General features: G+C 50.4%; 1 protein-coding gene across 1 annotated transcript; it reads left to right on the top strand.

Annotated features, from left to right (window-relative positions):
- Positions 1–3,495: 3,495 nt before the first annotated feature.
- Positions 3,496–22,315, top strand: Dipk2a (divergent protein kinase domain 2A). The gene is made up of 3 exons (XM_090323404.1): positions 3,496–4,152; positions 16,399–16,702; positions 19,561–22,315. The coding sequence occupies exons 1-3, from the start codon at positions 3,496–3,498 to the stop codon at positions 19,890–19,892; spliced, it is 1,293 nt and encodes a 430-aa protein (XP_090179530.1). The 3' UTR covers positions 19,893–22,315.
- Positions 22,316–23,304: the final 989 nt, after the last annotated feature.

The following is a 23,304-nucleotide window of genomic DNA, read 5'->3' as shown; positions in this document are numbered from 1 at the left end:
TTCGTCATAATCAGTAGAAACCTTGGGCTCTACTAGCAGAGATTTGCAATAGAGCAAAATCTTGATACATAAGTCCATATAGTATTACATTAAATGAAAGGACCTCTAGGATATAGAAACAAAAGCCATATAACGAATGATTGCTGTCCTTAAGGTACTAGGTTATCTCTCATCTCCTTTGCTGTCCCTTGGTTATCCCATATTGTTATATTATCTCACTTTGTTATTTGATATATTAGATATATTTGTATTTGGTTATTTGAAATTGGATAGGGAAGGGGGGAAAACCAAGATGGGGGGTGTGGGGGGGAGGGTAATGGGGACCAAGACATGTGAAAGGGTATCAATGTGTGGGAATTAATGCACCTTCTATCTGGCAAATATCATGTAACCCTTTTATTAATTACAATAAAAATATATTTTAAAAAAGTCTACCAAAAGATCAAACAGCTTAAAAAAAACTTTAGCAACAAATTCTTTCTACAGTACATGTAACATGCAGAGGCCACTGGTGTCGTGGTAAGAGATCTCGGAGCCCTTATTCTTTTTGTTAGGTGAGAATAGGGAAAAAAAGGTGCACATCTGAGTCAGAAGAGTGCTCTCACCAGACACCAGATCAGTGCCTGCCTGCAGAAAAGTGAGCAATACATTTCTGGGGGTTGGTGGGAAACCCAGCCATGACGCTTTTATAAGAATAATCTCCAAACACTGGCTCATACAAAGGCAATACTTACAGGTGATTCAGGGGAGTGTGCGTGTGTGCACACACACACTCACACACACACCACTGACAAAGGCAACACTTACAGGTGATTCAGGGGAGTGTGGGTATGTGCACACACACACTCACGCACACACGCATACACACTCACATACGCACACACACTCACACACGCACACACACTCACCCCACTGACCTCTAACGTCTCCCCCTGACCGCCAGCCCCGGGGGCCGGCACCTGGCTCCGTCTCCGAAGGCTCCAGGACGTACAGAGCGCGCCGGGGCTGTGCGGTTTCCCTGCCCACGGTTCGTCACGGTTCGTCAGGGGAGCAGCTCCCCAGCACAAGTCCCACCCGAAGCGGCGCCTTCCGCGGGGCCCCGCTGAATCCCGACCGATCCCCGGCTCGCTGGCGTCTCCCGGGGCGGGGCGGCCAGGACGAGCGGCCGGCTGGCGGGGACCGCGGAGAGCAGGGCTCGCAGGGCGCCCCGGTCCCCGAGTCCCGGCTCCGCTGAGTCCCGGCTCGCAGGGCGCCCCGGTCCCCGAGTCCCGGCTCCGCTGAGTCCCGGCTCGCAGTGCGCTCCGATCCCCGAGTCCCGCGCGTGTGGACACCACCAGGCCCTTCGAGGCCCCGGCGCCCGGCCCGCCCGGGGCAGCGAGGCGCCCGCCGTCAGGAGTGGGCAGGCTCCGTGCTCAGGCCTGGCTGTCCCTCCTCCCGCGCACCCCAACATCCCTCAACTTTTCCACTTTTCCATTCCGGGCCACCGTCCGCCCCCCGCGGTGCGCTGACTCGTCCCTGGGCGTCCCCGCGCGAGCCGCCTCCCCGCGGGGACCCCGGGGCACCAGACAAAGCGCTCCGGTGCCCCGCCGACGGCCACGTTCATCCCCGGGCCGGCTGCCAGCCAATCCGCGCCGGAGCAGCGCGCGGCCCCCGGGTCTCCATGACGACCGCCGCGGCACCGGTCCTGCCGCCCCGGAGGGGGGGGGGACGGCGGAGGAGCCGGGGCTGGGCGGGGCCAGCGCTCGAGAGGAGGGGCGGGGCCTGGGCGGGGCGGGGCCTAAGCTCGGGAGGCGGGGCGGGGCCGGGCGGGGCCACCGCTCGAGAGGCGGGGCGGAGTCCAGGATGGGCGTGGCCACCGCTCGAGGGAGGGGCGGAGCCGGGCAGGGCGTGGCCCTCGCTCCAGGAGAGGGGCCGTGGAGGAGTGGGCGGGCCACGCCCGCGGTGGGAGAGCTGGGATGGGCGTGGCCTCCGCTTCCCTCGGCTTCTCTGAGGAGAAAGAAACCCCTGTGAGGGCCAGGCCGGGGAAGCCAGCGGCGGGGTCCCGCCCCGGCTTGGGGCGCACTCCGCGGGGGCTCCGGGCTGACTCTGCTGCCCTTCCTCCACGTTTCCTCCTGTTAACACAGTGTCTGGGGGATTTCATCTTCCCGGCCTCACTCAGGAGGAATTAAAATGTCTCCACAGGTCAGAGGACAAAGACGCACTTCCCAGCCACGCCGCCACAACTCACACCGTCTCCACGGGACTCCCTGCAGCTCCTGCTTCCCCGCCAGGAGGCACGCGTGACGCCCGGGACGCGGAACCCCGCCACGAACTCTCCAGCCGGGTCTAGGCTGGGCGCGAGCCTGCGCGCCGCGGCCCCGCCCACCCCGTCCACAGGCCCCGCCCATCGCCCCGCCCCCAGGCATCCTCACGTAGGCCCCGCCCGCCCCTCGCCCCGCCCACCAGGCCAGCACACACACACACACACACACACACACACACACACACGCACGCACGCACGCACGCACCCCGCCCCCCCGCCCGGTGAAGGCACGCCGTGGGGCGGCGCGAGGGGCAGGCCGACCACTCCCGCGGCTCGTCTCTTTCTGTCCCGGGCCGAGTCTCCGTAACCCGCCCCTGGACCACGCCCTCGAGCCGCGCCCACGCTCCGGGACCGCGCGAGACACCCACGGCCCCGTCCCCGAGGGCCCCGCCCCCGGGAGAGCCCGCCTTGTCATTGGCCGCGCGCGACCGGCTCGCCCCGCCCCCGGCCGCCGTCTCTTCCCCCCCCCCCCTCCGGAGAGCCCGAGTTACTATTGGCCGCACGCGACGGGATCGCCCCGCCTCCGGCCCCGCCCCCCGGAGATTCCGCGTTGTTATTGGCTACGCGCGACCGGCTCGCCCCGCCCTCGGCCCCGCCCCGGCGGCCCCGCCCCCGTGTCTCCGGAGAGCCCGCGTTCCTAGCTCGGGCGTCGGGGACGCGCGGACGCCGCCTCCTCCTCCTCTGCCCGTCTCCGGCGGCGCCGCGAGACGCTGCGGGCCTCCCTCCCCGGTCCGTGAGTCCGTCCTTTGTCCGCTCGCTCCGCTCCTCGCCCGCGCGGCGGGCGGCCGGGGAGTCCCCGCCGCCGCTGTGGCGGCGCGCGCGGGGTGGTGGGGGGGGCGCGTGCGCGTGTGTGTGTGTGTGAGTGTGCGAGCGCGGCGTGCGCGTGCGCGCCGCCCGCGTGCGCGCGGCCGCGGGCCTCCGGTCCCTCCTTCTCCCCCCCGCCCCGCGCTCCCCTATAACTTGGCCGGCGAGGAGGCGGCGCCGGCGTAGTCGGAGGGCGGGAGCCGGGCGGCCGGGCGGGCGCGGAGTCGTGCGGCAGCCCGCGGGCGCCGGGGAGGAGCAGCAGCCCCGCGGGGCGGCCGGGCCGGGCGGGCCGGGTTCCCGCGCCCCGCGCGCCGCGCTCGCCGGCCCGGCTCGCGCCCGGGGCCTCGGCGGGCCGGGGGTGGGCGGGGGGCGGCGGCGGCGGCGGAGGAATGTGGCGCCTGGTGCCCCCGAAGCTGGGCCGCCTGTCGCGCTCGCTGAAGCTGGCGGCGCTGGGCAGCCTGCTGGTGCTGATGGCGCTGCAGTCGCCGTCGCTGCTGGCGTCGTGGCAGCGCAACGAGCTGGCCGACCGGCGCTTCCTGCAGCTGCACAAGTGCCCGGCGTGCTTCGGCACGAGCTGGTGCCGGCGCTTCCTGGGCGGGCAGGTGGCGTTCGAGGCGTGGGGCCGGCTGCGCCTGCTGGACTTCCTCAACGTCAAGAACGTGTACTTCGCGCAGTCGGGCGAGCCGCGCGAGGGCGGCCGGCGCCGCGTGGTGCTCAAGCGGCTGGGCTCGGCGCGCGAGCTGGCGCAGCTGGACCAGGGCATCTGCAAGCGCGCCACGGGCCGCCCGCGCTGCGACCTGCCGCAGGCGCTGCCGCGCACCGAGTTCGCGCGGCTCAACGGCGACGTGCGCCTGCTGACGCCCGCGGCCGTGGAGGGCTGGTCCGACCTGGTGCACTGCCCCTCGCAGCGCCTGCTCGACCGCCTGGTGCGCCGCTACGCCGAGACGCGCGACTCGGGCAGCTTCCTGCTGCGCAACCTCAAGGACGCCGAGCGCATGCAGCTGCTGCTCACGCTGGCCTTCAACCCCGAGCCGCTGGTGCTACAGGTGGGTGGGGGGGGCTGGGGGGGACAGGGGAGGGGGGAAGGGGAGGGGAGGGGGTCCTGCCCTGGTCACGCCCCGAGCCCACCCCCCCCCCCCCCCGGGCCCTGCCTGGCAACCCTGGTCACGCCCCGAGCCTCCCCCCACCCGGGGCAATCCTGCCCTGATTACACCCTGAGCCTGGCCCTGCCCTCCCCACACCCCCATCTCTGGTCACACTCCAGCCCTGCGGCCCACCCTCCGTCCAGGGCCCCAAAAGGGGCTGCACCCCATGTCAGGACCCCCGTATCAGGCCCCCCCATGTCAGGATCCCCCAGGTCAGGATCCCTCCCCCAGGTCAGGATCCCCCTGTGTCAGGACTCCCCTTGTGTCAGGACCCCCCAGTCAGGACCCCCCAGGTCAGGATCCCTCCCCCTGTGTCAGGGTCCCCGAGGTCACAACCCCCATGTCAGGATCCCTTAGGTCAGGACACCCCAGTCAGGACCCCCCAGGCCAGGATCCCCCCTGTGTCAGGATCCCCCAGGTCAGGACCCCCAGGTCAGGACCCCCCAGTCAGGACCCCCCATGTCAGGACTCCCCCCCCTCAGGACCCCTCCGGCTCCCCCTGTCAGGATCCCCCCTGTGTCAGGACTCCCCCTGTGTCAGGACCTCCCAGTCAGGATCCCCCCTGTGTCAGGATCCCCCCTGTGTCAGGATCCTCCATGTCAGGACTCCCCCCCCCCCCTCAGGACCCCTCCTGCTCCCCCTGTCAGGATCCCCCCTGTGTCAGGAACCCCCAGTCAGGACCCCCAGATCAGGATCCCTCCCCCAGGTCAGGATCCCCCCCATGTCAGGATCCTCCATGTCAGGACTCCCCCCCCCCTCAGGACCCCTCCAGCTCCCCCTGTCAGGATCCCCCCTGTGCCAGGACCCCTGCAGCGGCCTGAGGGTAAAGAGGGAACAATCCTGGCTTGGGATGAGTCATGTAACCCTGGCCTCTGTTCTGGTCTCTTCTGCCCATCGTAATCCTGGCCTCTGTTCTGGTCTCTTCTGCCCATCGTAATCCTGGCCTCTGTTCTGGTCTCTTCTGCCCATCGTAACCCTGGCCTCTGTTCTGGTCTCTTCTGCCCATCTCCCGTGGCTGGAGGGCTTGAGCACAGCATACCTTTATCTTTTTTTTATTTTTTAAATCAAGTCCAGCGCACAAATGGGAATGTGCAGTATATATTTGTATGGCTTCCTTTTCTCAGGTTCTTTCCCGCATCTTAGCCAAAAGAAACTAGCTTTTGCTTGGTTAGCCCTCCAAGCCTAATAATCGTAGCACAAATATGTGGCCTAAACCTTTTAGCGTGGGTCTTCTCCTGACTCCACAAAACGCCTGACACGGTGCGTTCTTGTTTCTGAAGCTCAGTTGGTTTCATGTTGAAATACTACAGTAATCCCCATATAGTAAGTCTCGTTTGAAACTAGTTCAACTTTCCAGGAAGCGTTAGCTCTCCCCAGTAGCCAGTAGAGTCCATGTGTATGACATGTGTACACACACACTTGAATGGGAACATTTTTCACTTCAGCTGTCTTTTGAATTTGAGAAATAGAAGCCTTATTGTTTGTGTCAATGTTGTCTCTGGCTGGAGAAAGTTATTGCTGTGTGGCTTGGAGGAGTAGTCAAAATCTCTGGAACCCAGAATTTTCACTGAAGCTTAGTAATATTTATTTCTTACATTTAAAATACTTGTTGGAATTTTTTTTTGATCAGGCAATTCTGAGTATCAATATATTAAAAACATTGTCAGGACTAGCACATTTTTAAATAGCACATGGTTTTTTGTTTTTTTAAATAGATATACTCATGGCGTCTGAATTTGAGGGCCTGCAGTGCCGTGTGTGATTCACACCAAGAAGAATCTGTTTTCTGGGAAGCTTCCATACACTGAAGTTCTCTTGGCATTTCCAGGGTGCCTGAGAGTTGAGCTAGTCAAGCGTGCCTTTGTGGCTTCTTTTCTGACTAACTCTGCCCTCACACTTACGCCTCATCTCCTCCTTTCATCTCCAGCGATAACATTTTCGCAGTAACTTCATTTTAAACGTGTGACACAACCGCTGTGGGTAGAGGGATAAGCGCAGTGTGGGAAGAGTTTGTTTTTCCGCACCCGAGAAGAACAGGGGTCAGCTTTGCAGGCTAACCTTTGAACGTTGTACTTCTTACTAGGTAACCGAGTTCCCAGAAATGGTACTAATACTTGATAACTGCATACTGTGAACTATAAATGTGGGGCTCTTTTTTTGGCCAGTCAGCCACACGTAATGTTACTTTAGAGTTGATTTTAGGACTTTATAGAACCACTCAATTTTGGGTAAAAGTGAATTCAAAAGAATAAGCAAGAGCAACCTAAGTGAGAGCTGATGCTGTTACAGAACCACTAGAAAGAAAAATCTAATTTTGTGCTCAACCTCACAGGTTTTTAAGTAAAACCACGACTTTCATGACTTTGTGAGTCATGAAAACTTCTTGGGCAAACTTCATTTTTCAGTACAGGTTTCTGTGAAATGGTATACGTGGTTGTCTTTACGATATTGATGCAGTCCGAAAAACTTCATTTAGCTCGGTACTGATATGTATTTTTTTGTTTCATGTCATTTTACAACTTGTTTTTAAGAGTACTGTGTGTTTTGTAGCTTAAAGAGGAACTCAACTTTTTTTTTTTCCAGGAGAGGGAGCTACTTATTGAATTTCTAGATGGTTGAAGAATATTAGATTTTTCTCACCTCTTGTTGAAAAATGTGGGAGGGATGTCTTGTGAACTTTGTCAAATTATCTTAACCAAAATTCCATCGAGTAAACATGCACTGAAGATGTGTATTTAAAAACCTCTTCAGGAAGGGTTCTAAAGAACTTACACTATATATGAGTTTCACCCAGTGGCCTGTTTTGATTTTAGGAGATAGTAAAAAAACCCATTTTTTATTATGCTTTGAAAGGAGACAGGATCAGGAACTGTAGGCAGTACACACATGGCTCACCCCTGTGAGACCACACAGACCTGCAACTAAATGGTTCAGCATGGAGCTGCGCACGAGTGTGGCTGTTCTGGCTGTTGGATGGCGTCTCCAGTTTACAGCAGCATTTCTCGATTTGGGGAAAGTTCTGCTGTACAATTATCTTCTGAAAAGATTCCACCTTTGGGTTGGGGATTCAGCTCAGTGGAAGAGCCCTTGCCTGGCAAGTGCAAGGTCCTGAGTAAAGATTCTACTTTCTGTAGGTTGTTCAGAGATGACCGTGAGAGTGTGTGTGTGTGTGTGTGTCTGTGTGTGTCTGTGTCTGTCTGTCTGTCTGTCTGTCTGTCTGTCTGTGTCTGTGTGTGTCTGTGTGTCTGTGTCTGTGTCTCCGTGTCTCCCTGTCTGTCCGTCCATGTCCTGCAGCTTGGACTCAGAGCCTGGATACTGTCCCTAAGTTTCTTTGGCTCAAGGCTTATGTTCTGCCACTGAAGCACAGGTCCATTTCTGGCTTTTTGGGTAGTTTTTGGAGATGACGGTCTCACAGACTTGTCACGACTGTCTTAGGACCAGAGGTGTGAACCACAAGCACATGGCTGAGAACACTTTTTAAAGCTAGTCACGTTTATAAGCTTTTTTGAACTTTTCCTGTGTTTTTATTTGAGGCTTCATGGACATTTTTGACATTTGAATGTTAACTAAAGAACTTCAGGTGTGAAAGATAAGGGAGCTTTTTATGTTATCCCTTGAAACAGTGACAGGCGGAAAAGCACCCCTGGCGGGTCGTGGTACAGTCACAGGACAGCCCGGTCCGTCTCCAGGTTTATCCATCTCTTGACTGTCCCTCTTGCGGTCTGACCTCATTCTGGAGCCACCCTTTTTATTTCTCCTGTGAGTTAGCACACGCTGCTCCCACGTATGCTGGCAGCGGTAGCCTGGCGGTTCCGTGGCTTACTTTCTGAACATAGGTGGCCAGCTACCCAAGAGATTGTCAGGCTGGTTTTTAATTCTGCTTTTCTAGCTTGTGGATTCCGGCCTGCTTCCAGTGCTAACGTGAGAGAACTCGGATTCTTGTCTCTTTCTACTTGTTACATAGGCTTTCTACCAATGAAGACCCGAGGAGCTAAAGCCTGGATTTTCCTTACACGTGCAGTGAGACTCAGTAAAGAGTTGTAAGATTATCTTAAGGCTGAAATTACAGTGTGAGCCCGTCATAGGTGCTCAGCCAAGTCCTAGACGCTGGAAAGCTCTGCATGGCCTCTGCAGACCTTCCTTCCAGGGACAGGTGGGAAGATGAGCAGTAGCCTGGGGACTCTCGGATCCACTGTGAGTTACACAGCTGAGGTTTGTCTGTCAGTTGTCCAGTAGTGTTGTCACAAGGCACTTGGACTGAAAGGATGGAATAATACTGTCCTAGCCAGCAGGTGGTGTGAAGGTGGTGTGAACGGATGCGCGTGCGCGTGCACACACACACACACACACACACACACACACGTTACAATAGGCATGGCACAGGAAGCCTGGACACACGAGGGTGGGTGCACCTGCTGTCAGATGGCCCCCTGGGGCTGTCCTGACACTCTCCACGAGCGCTACAGGACAAACGGTGGAGGAGTAGAGGGGTGGAGGGGTAAAGGAGCAGAGGGGTGTCCCCCCACCCTGGGGGGACAGTCTCCATCACCACAAAGCTATGGCATGACAGCGAGCAAATCACTTCACACTGCAGACCTTGCGGTTTCTGTCTGGATTCTTTTAGGCATGAAAGGAGATAGCATTATTCAGTGCATGTAAAATACCATAAAGTTATCTGATCGATTTTTAAACAGTTACAGTAGCTGAAAAGTTCTTTAGCACATTTATTTATTTATTTATTTTGACAGCTGTGCCATGGCTGGTGCTCGGATGTCACCTCCCTTAACACAGACGCCACGTCAGATTATGGGCTATTGGTAATAGTCATTCAAAAGGAGGGCTTGGTGCTTGTCCCTTAAAAAGCAAACAGTATAAATATTGTTGGAGAGCCGGTTGAAATAATGATGCAGAAATAGTAAGCACACAGTTGTGGTTTAACGGTTGTGTTCAGTGGTGAATGATAGGCCTGAAGGATGGAGCTTGTGTGTACTTCAGAACTTACTAGGGGAAATAGACAGGGAGCTTCCCCATCCTCTCCGGGGTTTCCTTTCCTCATGTCCTTCCGGGGCCTCAGCCGTGAGGAGACCTGACAAGGACTGTGTGCTGGTCCCCCACCCCAGAGTACCACTTGCACCGGGTCACAAGCAGGGGCAAGGTCACGGCCAAGCTGCTCCCTTAGGAAGAGAGAAAGGCTGACTTCTGGAGACAGAGGAATGGGGTTGGAGGTGGAACACACAGATGTGTGCCTGGGGTGGCATTCAAGGTGGGAGGTGAGTGGATGACAAGCCAGTGTGCCAAGTGCTAAGGGTTAAAGGGCTAGGGACAAACGTAGACCTCCCCCCCCCCCCAACGTGAGATCAAGCTTGGGGGAGGCTGAGGTAGGCAAGCCTAAGATCTGGAAGAACCTGCAGCCTTGCTCAATGCGCCTGGGTTTACCTTCTGAGCAATGGAGGTGGTTTTAGCAAAGCCTGTGTGGAGGAGGGCCAGAGGCACAGGAAGTGGGCTTCTCTCCGGTTTATGGAAAAATCTTGGTGGTTTAGATTATGGTGGAAACTAAGAGGTTGAGAAGAGAATTTAACTGTTTCAGAGAAATAATTCGCAAGACCCGCTCTTGGGTTAAGGCATAAGGAACGTAAATAATAAAGGGTTTCTTGTCTAAACAGTGTGCCTGTCATTTATTATGGGGCGGGGGGACCCAGTGGAGAAACGGTTTGGGGACCTAAGTTCTGTCTTAACCAGAGTACTAATTTCCCAGACAGTTCACGATGGGAGAGGCCACGTGCCTTCTAAGACCTTGGGTTTAAAGAAGCCAGGCAGGTTGGAACAGCTTGTTTTACTTGTCAGATGGTAGAAATCAGAGTGTCACCAAGGGAAGTAAAGCAGCGTGCTGAGCTTAGAGGGCCTAAAAGGAACTTACTGTGTTTGCTTTAAATTTTTATTCTTACTGGGAGCCAGTGTTGAGCATGTGTTTGGACATACGCAAGTTAGAAGTGTGGTGGTCGCTGCCTGTTCTGAAGGGGTAAAAGAAAGGGCCAGCCGAGGGCAGTCCATTGGTGTGGGTTTAAAGCTTTCAGCCAAGTGAGAGGGGGGAGGCGTTTCTTGAGCTATGCATTCTAAAAGACGGTTTATTTCTATGAAGTCAGGGTGGTTAATGTGTTTTGACGTTGGTTTCTAACTTTACCTACAGTGGTTGGCCATCATTTTCAGGGAATAACACAGCCTTGCTATTTTCAAGGCATTGCTTAATATGGTTGGAATTTGAGGTGGGTGGAAAATGGCATTCAGAAAATTATTTCGCGATAAATGGGATAGATCCTGGGCCTTTAAGATCCTGGGTTAGCTAAGCTCCTGCGGTATTTATACGTGGATTGGGCCACTAGTTGGCAGTTGTAATTAAGAAGCCAGGGTCTTAGGGAAGTTCTAGCAGAAATTAGGTAACCATTAAATCATCCCAGCAATTTTACCATTTTCCCCCTCCAGACAGTTCACAAAACTGTGAACACATTAGTCTGTCACCAGCACAGCACAGTTGACTAATCTGTATGAACAGCTGTTACAACATACATTATCACAGTGGGATTTCATGCAAATCTAGGCCTTGAAAAAGAACGTCAAAGTTTAAATGGAGCCTTTTAAGAATGTTTGTATGTGGTTTGCAGCACTTACTTTGTAAGAATGTTCTCCAGCTTGAATTTTGTGTGTATTTTTGTGGAGAAATGCTAGCTGTATAGAAAATACGATAACCAGAGTTTAGATTGTTTACTTTCGTCCGTTATTATGATAGATTTCCTCCCAAAGTCTATTCATACTAGTAAATATCTTAATTATTAGTGGTAACAATTTCTTGTTCTTTATTCATTCATCTGTCATTTTATATGAACTTTATTAGCTTTAGATGGGCTAATTCCCTTCGAAGGAATGTTGTGAGATATTGACTATAAGGTATTATAATTTCTTATATTAAATTTAGCAATTGAACACTACTTCTGGTCGCTTCGGAGGGCAAAAGACAATGGAACACAGGCACTTTGAAAGTTGCCCTTTTTCTAATCTCTTAATCTCATGGCATTCATCTTCTGAAAGTAAACAAAGAGATACAAAGATAGGCTTAGGTATGTGCCTTTGCTCATACGCCTGGCCTGCCCTTTTCATGACCATGTTATGACATGTTAGAATAAAATGGCATTGTGTATTTACCAGCAGGATGATAGCTGTAGCTCAGAAGTTACACACCGTGTGTGTGTGTGTGTGTGTGTGTGTGTGTGTGTGTGTGTGTGGACTCTGGTTTTGGAATCATGTTAAATACCACAGCACACTGGCTAATCCCAGTATATGTAACATTGAGGTTTTGCCACGTATTATTTATTCATAGCATGAAGCTGTTGGAAAGTTTGTGCTGTGTTTTGTAATGCCCAGTGTGATTCGAGAGCCACTTCCTCAGGTCTCTTTCCAGACTCTGTGGCTTCAAGCCTGTCCCTCATTTACTTTTCTATAGCTCCCAGGAGCCTGACTTACCTCGTTAAAGCTAGAGAGCCTCTTGCTTTAAACAAACGTCTGGAATGTTCTTTCTGCTCTGTCCTCACCGCTTGGGTGCCACCGAAGTAGAGATCACTTAGGGTGAGCAATCTCCCATGGGGTTTGCCACCTATTTGCACTGAGGTGCTGCTACTTAAATCGCCTATGCACTTTTCCCTTTCTAAAACAAAAAAATTCTTCCGTGAGAGGCAATTACACTGAGAAGTGGTTACCAGTCTATCTTTGGCTCCACTGTACTCTTGTAAAAACAGAATTACAGTTGGCCTGGCTTTGCCTTTTGTTGCCTGTGAATGTAGGCAAATTAATGCCATGCTGGTAGGATTACCTTGAATTTACATCCTCTCTTGTTGATCATTAAAATTTGCTGTGGATTTAAGGAGTAGTAAGGTTATTCCAGCATTTGGAATTTGCTTCTTGGTGCATGCCGTTTTTTTGTTTGTTTGTTTTGTCAGTTGTGGGGCTTGAACCCAGGGCCTGGGCACTGTCCTTAAGTTTCCTCAAGGCTAGCGCTCTGCCACTTGAACCACAGCACCACCTTTGGCTTCTTCTGTGTATGTGGAACTGAGGAATTGAACCCAGGGCTTCCTGCATGCCAAAGCAATCGCTCTACCACCTGGCCACACCCCTGCTTTTTGGCAAGTGGAAAGCAAGTTAATTTTTAATTTCTTGTTTTGTTGTGCTTATTGACTTTCTACCCATTTCCTGTAGCTTACATCTTTTGGAAGTGTGGTAATGAATTTCCAGATTCTGTTATGAATTACTATCCCTCGTTAGCAAAGATGTTTCTGAATCCTGTGGCTCTTGGTTGTATTTGTAAGGTGTTTTACATCGTTGCTGTTTAGCAGATGTTGGAAAACAAGCACCGCTCGATGACTGTCTTTTGGGTAAGCAGTTCTTCATAAAGTGCTATTAAGTGGCAGCCTATCACGTCATGCATTTTTTCCCTCGGCCCTTTTGGCTTGCCTGATAACACCATGGTGCAAATATTCCAGGGTTTCAAGGGAGGAAAGCAAAACTCTCAGGGAAGCTGCCGTTTCCCTCGGCTCCAGCTGGTCCAGGGTAGAAAACCTAGCTTTGTGCATGGAAGTCCGAGACTCTGCTTGTGTACCGCACGCCATTATCCTTTACAGAAAGCATGCTTTATCAAGTCCATACCGAACATTTTAAACTTACCCCAGTGTTGACCCTGTATGGTAGGTGTCACCCCAGGATGTTTTTCTTACGAGGCTGAAGACCTCCTCGGGGCTTCTGGGGACTGGTTCTCATGAAGGCTGGAGACGTGGGGAACACGTGTGTGCGTGTGTGTGTGTTGTTAGGCGTGTCCTGAGTGTTTGGACACACGGCGGCTGTGAGGGCCGCTCCCGGCTTGCCCTTCCTCCCCCAATACCTAAACACCATCATTCACATTCGGTTTTATATCCAAATAGTTTCCAAGTCAATCGTGAAGGCATTGGAGTATCTATGGGTTTGAATCTTTGCAGTTTAACCCTGTTTGGTTTAATTCCTCAGATTTCTTCTCTTTTTAACTCTTGGCTATCTTTTCTCTCTTGTGTCTTCCTAGCACTAGGGATTGAAGCTAACCCCTTGTAGGTACGTTGCAGGCAAACAAACGTGTCAATGAGCTCTGTCTGTGCCTAGTCCAGCTCCAGTTTTCAGCCTTCTCACCTGTGGTAATACTTGATGGTTTGCTTTGTTTTGTGGGTGATGTAAGTTTGGGGAGTTTCTTGAACCATACTATAGACAAGTGAACCCTCGGTCATGTAACTGATGCCTGCTTTTGTACAGTTGGTTTTTAAAATTTACATATTATACTTCATGACGTGTTCAAGGTTGATGAAAACCTTGGGAAATTAAGTTTTTTATCTCTCAGGTAACTAGTTGATACCACTTAAAAAAAGTTTTTTTTCCCTACCTTTAATAAGCTGTAAGTAAGTTATTAAAAAGAATCCTATTTTAGACCGTGCTTGGTCTAGGCAGTTGTACAATCTGTTGTTAGTTAATTTTACTGTTGTCAGTGTAGTCGTATTATCCTTATCGAGGTGTTGTACAGAGGGGATTCCATTTCACGTCAGGTATGGGTGCAGTTCCTTTTGCATGCCACCCCCTCCTCCACTCTCCCCCATTTAGATTTCTATTTTAATTCAGGAAGTGTGGACCGCAACAATAAACTTCTTGTCTCAGATCAACTGTTCTTTCTGTCCTGTACAACTCTGATAATCAGGAACAACTTGCTTTTTATATTGCTTGATACGTTTCACAGACAAGCTCTGAGGTCTCAGCATTTTTCCTTCCACACTGTTTGCTCGTGGTAATTTCATTCCAAGCCGGAATTGCTTTAAATAGTCCATCTCCTCGTGGGTATTTTCTTCTTGTGCTCAGTAGCACATTATTCTCATTAATGATATCTGACTGTTTTGATTCTGCCATGAAAAATTCTTATTAGATGAGCAAAAGCTGTGAATTCATTTCTTAAAATTCTTCCAAAAGATTCAAGAGCAAACCGTATATGAAAGAGAATCCTCGTGCTGTTTTTCACTGTGGTGTCACAGGCTCTCCGCTGGAGTAGCCCACGGTCCCCGCGTGAGCGTGAAGCCTCTCCCGGCCTGTGCTCCTGTACTGTCGGGCCTGGCATAGCCAAGGGAGGATCTGACTGGCGCTTGCCAGTTGGCGGGGCTCCAGCAGCCAGGCGGCACTGGTACATGTGCAGATGTTGGCAGGGTTCCTTTTCTCCTGTTGTCAGAGACCATTTCATGTTCACAAAGATGCGTCTGTATCTGTTCCTCAGTATGGCATGTGAGTAACACAGGGGCGGAGTGTGGGGGAGTTAACTTGTTTTGCTCTCCCCCGACGGAATTACATAAGTTCATGTTTGCTTATCATTATCTAGTGCTTGCATTTTAAAAATAAAGGCCTTTGTGCATGCACACATCCAGGAAATAGTTAAGTATTTTGTAACCGTTTTCCTCGCTAGAATGTCAAGGTCGGGAGGTGTTGTGAACGAGGGGAAATGTTAAAAATGCCGGATGGCTAGTGGATAGTTTTTGACCGCACATTGGACAGGAACAAGCTGTCCCTTGTCAGTCCCTGAGGGAAATTACGAATTTCTTGGTCACAAGATTTGAAAATATGCTTACCTCTGTTTTCTAAAGAGTCCTTAGATGTTGTCTCTGAACTAAAATTGAGCTTACTCCGTGTAGAGACTCACAGTATCTAAGTTTTTCATGGAATTAGTATTTATCACCAAATACAGATACTAAAATTGAAAAGGAAAAAAAAATACGTGCACAAAAAAGTAATGATTGCCGTGCGTCACAGGAAGCACAGATGTGAGAGTGGGGGTGACAGAGTCAGTGTAACCCTCGGTGTTTTTTGCTCTATAGTAGACAACAGCTTTAATCTAAGGGTATTGTGTTTTGGCGCAGCACAGGCTAAACGGAGCACTGCCTGTCTTCTCAAGATTTGCAAGCAGTCCTTCCTCTCTGGCCGTTGAACGTGTCATTCTGCAGGAAAGTAGGAAAGTGAGCTGTGTTACCTTCGCAGTGTTTGGTCACCTTCAGTCTGAATTCGTGCTTGTGTGAACGTTATCCTCTCGATTTCCTCCCTGGTTTGAAGAACAGCACTACACGGTGGGGAGTGGCGCTAAACATCCACGGTCTGTGGGCTTGTGTGTGAAGTTGTTTAAAATATCACTTGCCAACCTTCTTTATTCTCCCCAGCACGCGTGCTGTAGTTACAGATTTTAGGAGGAGAAAGTCTCTTGGGTAAAGCGTATCATTTTATGTCGAAAATGCCCGTGTTGATGGTTGTGGAAGACTCGTTTTGATTTATGATGATAATCTTGGCGGTGGCTAGAGAAGGCCCATTAGAAAAGTCCTCTCATGTGAGAAAACCAATTTGAGGAGGCGGCGGGAAGGGGAGACGTCTGCAGGATGCCGGGAGTGGCCTCCCCTGCGCCTCCCCAGCCCGGGGTGTGTGGGTTCGAGCCCAGGGGTCCCGCCGCTTAGCTGCGTGTGGACCCGTACGGCCCCGTGGAGCGTCTTCTCTCCGGCTGTGCTGTGCCGTAGTAATGAACACTTGCTAAACTCCCGGTGTTGGGTGCCTGTCTGGTCTTTTCAAGTCTGTGGCCACTGCCAGCAGTGATTATTGGAGATAAGAGTCTCGTGAACTTTTCCGGCCCAGGCTGGCTTTGAACCGTGATCCTCAGATCTCAGCCTCCCGACAGGCGTGAGCGACACGCCTGGCAAGCTTTCCAAATTTTAACACTTCCCCCCCTCTTTCTCTCTGTCTCTCTCTCTCTCTGTCTCTGTCTCTGTCTCTGTCTCTCTACTCTAAAACACAAAGTTACTTTTGTGTCTCAGGTCCGTAGTATTGATTTGAACTGTGGGATATAAAAGGAAAGTCCAGACTCATTGCGAATGGCAGCCTCTATGAAGCGTACTGGGGAGAAGCCCTTGGAGCTGACTGACCCATGGGTGGACCTGTTAAATGCAAACCCCTCGTGTAATACCTTTTGAGGTTCAGGGGGAAAAACAAAGTAAATTTAAAAGTGACCTGGGCCGTCATCGTCCCGGGCCTCTGTGCTAAAGAGGTGACTTTTTATTTTCTATCCAGAGTTTCCCCTCCGATGAGGGCTGGCCGTTCGCAAAGTACCTTGGAGCGTGTGGCCGCATGGTGGCCGTCAGCTACGTGGGGGAGGAGCTGTGGAGCTACTTCCACGCGCCCTGGGAGAAGCGGGTTGACCTGGCCTGGCAGCTGATGGAGGTCGCCGAGCAGCTGACCAACAACGACTTTGAGTTCGCGCTCTACCTCCTGGACGTGAGCTTCGACAACTTCGCGGTCGGGCCTCGGGACGGGAAGGTCATCATCGTGGACGCCGAGAACGTCTTGGTGGCCGACAAGAGACTCATCAGACAGAGTAAGCACCTCAGCGTCGACGGTGGCTTTCTGAGAGCCTCGCGCCCAGGCTCAGCGGTGCCTGCCTCAGTCATAGCGTCCCCCCGTTCAGAAGGCACCGGTTCTGCACGTGTGTGTGTGTGTGTGTGCGCGCGCACACGTGTCCTCTGACGGGTGCTGTGTGGCGTGCACGGCAGGATTGAGTTCACCGTGTGACAGGCCGTGGAGAAGCTGCTGCGAGCCCTTTACTTAGGCTCTGTGCTGTTCCCTGGTGGCCAGGTTTGTTTTTGATCCTTGCCGTGATCGCTCACGCGCTCTGCAGGTCTGACCTGCTATGACGTTCGGATCGCCACACCTCACCCCACCTTTTGCCCTCCATTTCCCAGTGGCTCTCCTCACGGCACCACAGCGGAAGGGTTTTGACAACTCCATCACACAGGACTTTTCTTTCCCTACAGACTGGGACTTGAACTCAGAGCCCGATCTATGCCCTTAGGCCCAGGCCACGGCCATGTGAGTGCCAAAGATGAAGCCTGGGTTCTAGAACCAGTTCAGTTAGGGAACAACTCCGAAGAGAAGCCCATAGTGCTGAGGCCAGCTATGGTGCCAGCTCTCTGGAACGCCAAGGCCGCCCTGGGCCTTACGGCGTTCCAGGACAGCTCTGCCAACGTGGCAGGAAGCTGTCTCAGAAACAAACGCAAACCAGAGGCACGGAGGGGCTCTCGCTCCATGTTGTTGGGGTCTTAGGTTTCAGCCCGTCTCTTCCCCTGACGTAAGGAAGCCAAAGGAGGAGCGTGGGGTTGGAAGCGGTGGTGGCAGTGAGTATTCGGTTGACACTTGATTTTGTGCGTGGTCCTCGTATGGCCTGTGCAGTGCTTTTTTTTTTTTTTTTTGCACTGCTCTGGCCTGATTCTTTCTCAGCCCACCACTTGGGCTTTTCTTGCCTGGGTGGTAGAGATGGTCCCACAGATACCGAGTGCTCTGCTGGGGAGCTTCCCGCCTGCCTGCCCGCCCCTGTGAGTGCTGCAGCAGCAGATACCATGGCTTTCTTCTTTTAAAATCATGCGACTTAGGGTTCTGTTGCAGGCACGGAGTTGTTTAGCCCATCCTTGGTCTCATTCCCTGTATATGTACCTGGGATACTCATTGCATGCCAGCAATTTCTGACTTCAGATGAGTTCATATGTCTAACTTGTGTAGGTTTGCATTTTATACAGTGGGCATTGCCCGTGCCATTGACTCTGGCAGCTCTGCCTGCCCCAGGGCTTGCCACATGGAAAGGCCGTGCTTTCACTTCTCTTCTCTTCTTTACCCCTTGGAAAGTATGGCCTCTGTCTTTAGAGGGAAGTGGGAGTTTTGCCATGGCAGCTCCTCCCTCACCATCTGAACACGCATGAACCAGCACACGCACGCGCCTTCTCCTGCCTGCACTGTCTGAACACGCATGAACCAGCACACGCACGCGCCTTCTCCTTTCCAGACAGCGGATCATCTGTTGGCACTTGTTCTGTCATTTACCTTCAACTCCCCACTTGTAAAGGAGCAGCATAGGCTTCCACTGTGCCTCTCCTTGTTCTTCTGCTGTTATTTATTAACAGTGTGGCTGATTCAGAAAGATGAAGGCCACATGTTTTATCTCTTACACAGAATCTAGACCTTGGTAAAAGGACATGAATTTCAAGGGGGGACTGTTTATTGGGGTGAATTGTAGGAGAGTGAGCAGAGAGGGTGGTCAGAGTTCTTGCCACACATCTGTGATACATCACAATTTTACATAAGAGCTTGTGTACAGGGATCAGAGGAAGTAATCTTGATCAAAGTGCATGGTTTGCATGTATCATGCTGTAAGAAGCACCGAGCTACAGCAGGCCCCTTTACGTGGTGTATGACGACTTCTCAGTCTTTACATAGAGTCCAGACCCTTGTCAGGGCAGTCTGCAGGAGCTGGCCCCTCCCGCCTCACGTCCACTCTCTGTCTGTTGCCCCTGACACCTCAGGGATAGTGGCCTTGTGCTTCTCAGATGACGCTGTCTGTGTCTGGGCTTCTCAAGGCATGTTCCTTCCATTCCCCAGCATGGGCAGTGTGGCCCTCTGCCCTGCATGGCAGGCGGCCAGCTCCTCTGTGAGCAGGGAGCTACACGTTCTTCAGGCTTCGGCTCTGTCACACCAGCCGCCAGCGGAAGCATTCTAAATGTGGGTGCCTCTAGACTTCATCAGACCTTGGTGAAGAGTTTCAAGTCTGGTCCTAGTTCTATGGAATACCATAAAATATGTGTGCCCGCCTTGTCATCCAGTTAGAATCCCGAACTTCACTGGAACTCAGCCCTTGTTAACTTGTCCGAAATGCTTTCCCAGTCTGGGTCCTCTCTGTTTGCTCTCATCACGTTAGTTCCTCTCACTGTCACCCCAGAGCTGTCTTCCTGTGATGTTCTGTGTCGTGGTTGTGATCACACGGCATTTCCTTATCCCTGCCCACAGATCCCACTAGAAACCTGTGTCACCAATAGCCACTGTCACCTTGTCATTGTCCTCTCTGCCTATTGGACCAGTCCCATAGGTCTGTGCCTTGGCATCCACCATCGCCTTGGCTAGATTGCACTTCTCTACCCTGTCTTTACAGACACAAAATCAAACGTTCTCTCTTCAGGCAAAAATGCTATATCCTTCCTGGTCCTGCAGCAGTGGTCAGTCTGTGGTGGTAGAAAATCATCCGGCGGAACCTAGATGCTCTGGAATCAGTCATGGGAGTTCTTCGTGTATTTAGATGCTTGTATTTGTCACATATGTCTGTTATGTACATAGTCATGAACAACTACTGTGTGTTAGGAAAACAATAAGGACCTAAAACTACGCTGTTCTCTTCTCCCGCCCCTCCCCCAGATAAACCTGAAAACTGGGATGTGTGGTACGAAAGCAAATTCGATGACTGTGATAAGGAGGCCTGCTTATCCTTTTCAAAAGAAATCCTCTGCACTCGTGTCACCGTGGACCACAATTACTACGCTGTCTGCCAGAACCTCCTGTCCAGACATGCCACCTGGCGTGGCACTTCGGGGGGCCTGCTCCACGACCCGCCCAGTGAAGTCGCCAAAGACGGCCGCCTGGAGGCCCTGCTGGATGAGTGCGCCAACCCAAAGAAGCGGTACGGCCGGTTCCAGGCCGCCAAGGAGCTGCGGGAGTACCTAGCACAGCTAAGCAACAACGTGAGGTAGCCTGTGTGGGGCACCCCCCCATTTACATAGCACTGGCAGGACCGAACCCCTCTCACCCCGATAGCTCTCTCCATCAGAACAAGACACCCAGACCCCCCCCCCCTTTCCACACACATTCCGGAGACTTGAGCTGCCCGCCTGCGTGGACGGCGATCCGGATACCAGTGGAGAGGAGTCTGACAGTTCCACCGGCCCGTGTATCTGAGTACCTGGACCTCAGTTTGCATTGCTACCATGATTTTGTGAATCTCTTGCATTTACTTTGAATGTCACCTTAGATCGGCCTGTTTTATAGGCCAGGTTTTCCTTCTGATGTATAGGGGATTTTTTTTTAATTATTATTATTAAACTTTACACATTCAGGTTACTATAGGTGTCTGTTTGAATAAACTAGTTTTCATTCAGTGCTATGCGGTACATATTTACCATTAGGGCAGGAATCCCAGGTTTACTGTTTTTTGGGTTTTTTTGTGGGGGGGAGGTTTCTTGTTTTTTTCAGAAAGCTAAATATGTTATGTAAATAATTTCTTCCAGTCTTCTTTGGTTTCACTGCTGCATGACGTCATTTGAGGTTATTTGAGAGGCTCGTTTCTCCATGCCACCGACTCTAGCATATACTGAACATCGAGTTCAGCATGTTACAAAAGGTGATTTTGTTCTTCACCGAAAAGGCTTCAAGAAGAGAACATTAGCAATCTAAACCTTAATGGTAATTTTGGTTGAGAGAAAAAATACATAACCCAGTATTTTCAAAATGCTAACTAGTCGGAGATAGTAATGTACATGCCAAAGAAATATTAGATCTAGTAATTCTATTTTAGATCTAGTAATTCTATTAATTCTCTTTTAGAACTTAAAATAGAATCAGTCACCTTCTTAACCTTCTTTCCCTGCTTCAAATAGGTTAGCTTTGTAATGATCAAATCGAAGTTGGTGGTTCTTTACCGTTAATTAAGCTACTGCTTCTTAAAAAAATATGCTTAAAGATGTCCTGCCCCTTTGTTCATTGATAGTTTTGAAGTTAACGTGGTAGTCACTGGAGTTTAATCAGGCATCAAGCCTTTGATTTATTGATATAATCTTTTCCTATTAAGCAGAAAATTAGCCAATCTGATGATTGTTGTAAAGAAATTAAAGAAAACCAGGCTTTTTTTTTTTTTAAATCTAGTTGTTAAACATCAGAATATTAAAATTTAAATACGTGGATAAAAATTAACAAAGGTGTGAAATTTGCAGGCTGTTTAAAAATGCTATAGTATCTAAGTGGAATGTCACTAATCTAGGTAATACTTTTCAAACTGAAATTACTACTTGTGTTTACAACCACATTTGGAGTAGTTAGTTCTAGACCGACCTTACCTACATCAGAGGTGATTAAAATGTGCACAACCAAAGCTAAGCTCTTCTTTTTTCACTCATTCAGATACTATTTATTGAGCATCAACTCTGTGCCAGGCACATTAGTAGCTGCTATACATCATCTGAACATGACATACGTGAGTACCTTTGTCAAGTACCTGACTACAGGTATTCCTTACGTTGCAATAGCATTATTATGCCTTGGCGCGGTTTGACTGTTGTGATGGGGATTTTACTTGCCCTTCAAACATTGGTTTGCTGCAGAAAGAGGAGAACGAAATCAGTCTGGTTAAACTCCTTTTTAAAAACCATATGGCCCAGGCTGAGAAATCTCCATTATCAAGTAGACTGTATTTTGTTAATTTTATACATCAGTAGATTGCGTGGCCCTCAATGAAACATTTACATGTGGAAGATTTTGTTAAGCTTACCTTTTTACAACTTCGGAGAGGTTTTGAGGGGAACAGGAAAAACCATTTGTCCAACATTCACCTGCTCCTCAGAGCGCTAAGTAACACACCGTTTCAAACGGGGACATCTTTTGTATCTGATAAGTATTCGTAGTTAACCTTCTAATCCAGTCACAGCCTTGTCCTGGCTTAGCAAACCTTGATCTCTTTAGGAGAGTGGGTGTGACTGAGGACTGCTACGGGAGGTAATTTTTCTACCTACCGTTTTCCCCATGAGATTATGTGAAGTGTTTTTCATCTTTGGAACAAGATTTGAGGAAAAGAATGTAAAAAAATTAGGAATATGAAATTACAGGGAAAATATGTATGTGAAAAGCAATAAATATTTTGTTCACTTTGCTATCAAGATGTTCACTATCAGATATTTATTATACAGCAGCAATTTATATTTTTAATCATTGCCCATTAATAGACGCAGTAAAATATTTTTGAATCAGACATTTGAGGTTTGTATGTGCATTAAAATTGTCTTTTGTACTGTAAGTTACTGTTTAATTTGAATATTTTATCAGAACTGTCTCCCTGTGCCTTTATAATATAAAGTTGTTTCTACAACTTTTAATGATCTTAATAAAGAATACTTTAAGAACCATACTTTTCAGACTGTCTCTTAACTTCAAATATTCAATTTGTTTCCTGCAGTGAAAACTGGTTGTCTTTCTTTAAATTTTTTGGAAACTATCTAGTGGGATATGATCTGGACTTAGGTAGGTGTGTTACTTAAAAAAAAACAACTTAGGGCCGGGAGTTTGGCCTAGTGGTAGAGTGCTTGCCTAGCATACATGAAGACCTGGGTTCGATTCCTCGGTACCACATACATAGAAAAAAGCCCGAAATAGTGCTATGGCTCAAGTGGTAGAGCCCTAGCCTTGAGAAAGTCCAAGGACAGTGCTCAGGCTGCAAAAAAAAAAACCCCAAAACAAAAACACCAACTTAGTAAAATGGGATGAGAAATCAACATTGTGAATTTTCAAGTGTATGTAAGAGACTAATATAGTGTTTAATAGTATATAACTATTATTTTATATTAACTTCAAAAGTTAGCAACACAACCAAGGCTCAGAAGGTATAGGCCGATTTTGGTCTTTAGAAGTTAACGTTTCCACTGTTCTTTCCTTTCTGAGAATACGTCTTACCTTTCTCTAGCATCTAATATTTCTCATCAAAACATCATTGGTGGCCAGAACTAAGTAGACCTATCTCAAACGCAGGAATGCCCAAAGATACTTCAGAACCGTCTGAAGTAGAGTTTGTATTTCTTCTTTGACTTGCGCCAGTTGTGACTGGCTGTGGTTTCTGTCTAGCCACCAGACAGTCCCCACGTTTACAAGCTGTGGAATACTTTTTCTGACAGGTAGGGCAAGGTCAGTCCAGACAGATGGGGCCATGTATGGAAAGGCCCCTTGAAAACCCAAGTCTGCTGATGCAGACATTGCAGTGACCAGTAAACATGGAGAAAGAAGGGTGGAAGAATCGCCTTCTTTCTAGCTGGCAGACCCAGGCATGGATGGCTTTGACCTTTGTATATAAAGCCAGCGCTATAAGCTGGTTTGGGGAGGGGGGAGAGGGAGAGGAGGAGGGCA

The sequence above is a fragment of the Megascapheus bottae genome, chromosome 32, assembly GCF_031878675.1.
Source record: "Megascapheus bottae isolate mThoBot1 chromosome 32, mThoBot2.hap1, whole genome shotgun sequence".
Classification (NCBI taxonomy): domain Eukaryota; kingdom Metazoa; phylum Chordata; class Mammalia; order Rodentia; family Geomyidae; genus Megascapheus; species Megascapheus bottae.
Note: the sequence above shows the minus strand (reverse complement) of the source record. Positions and strands in the feature narration are given on the sequence as shown.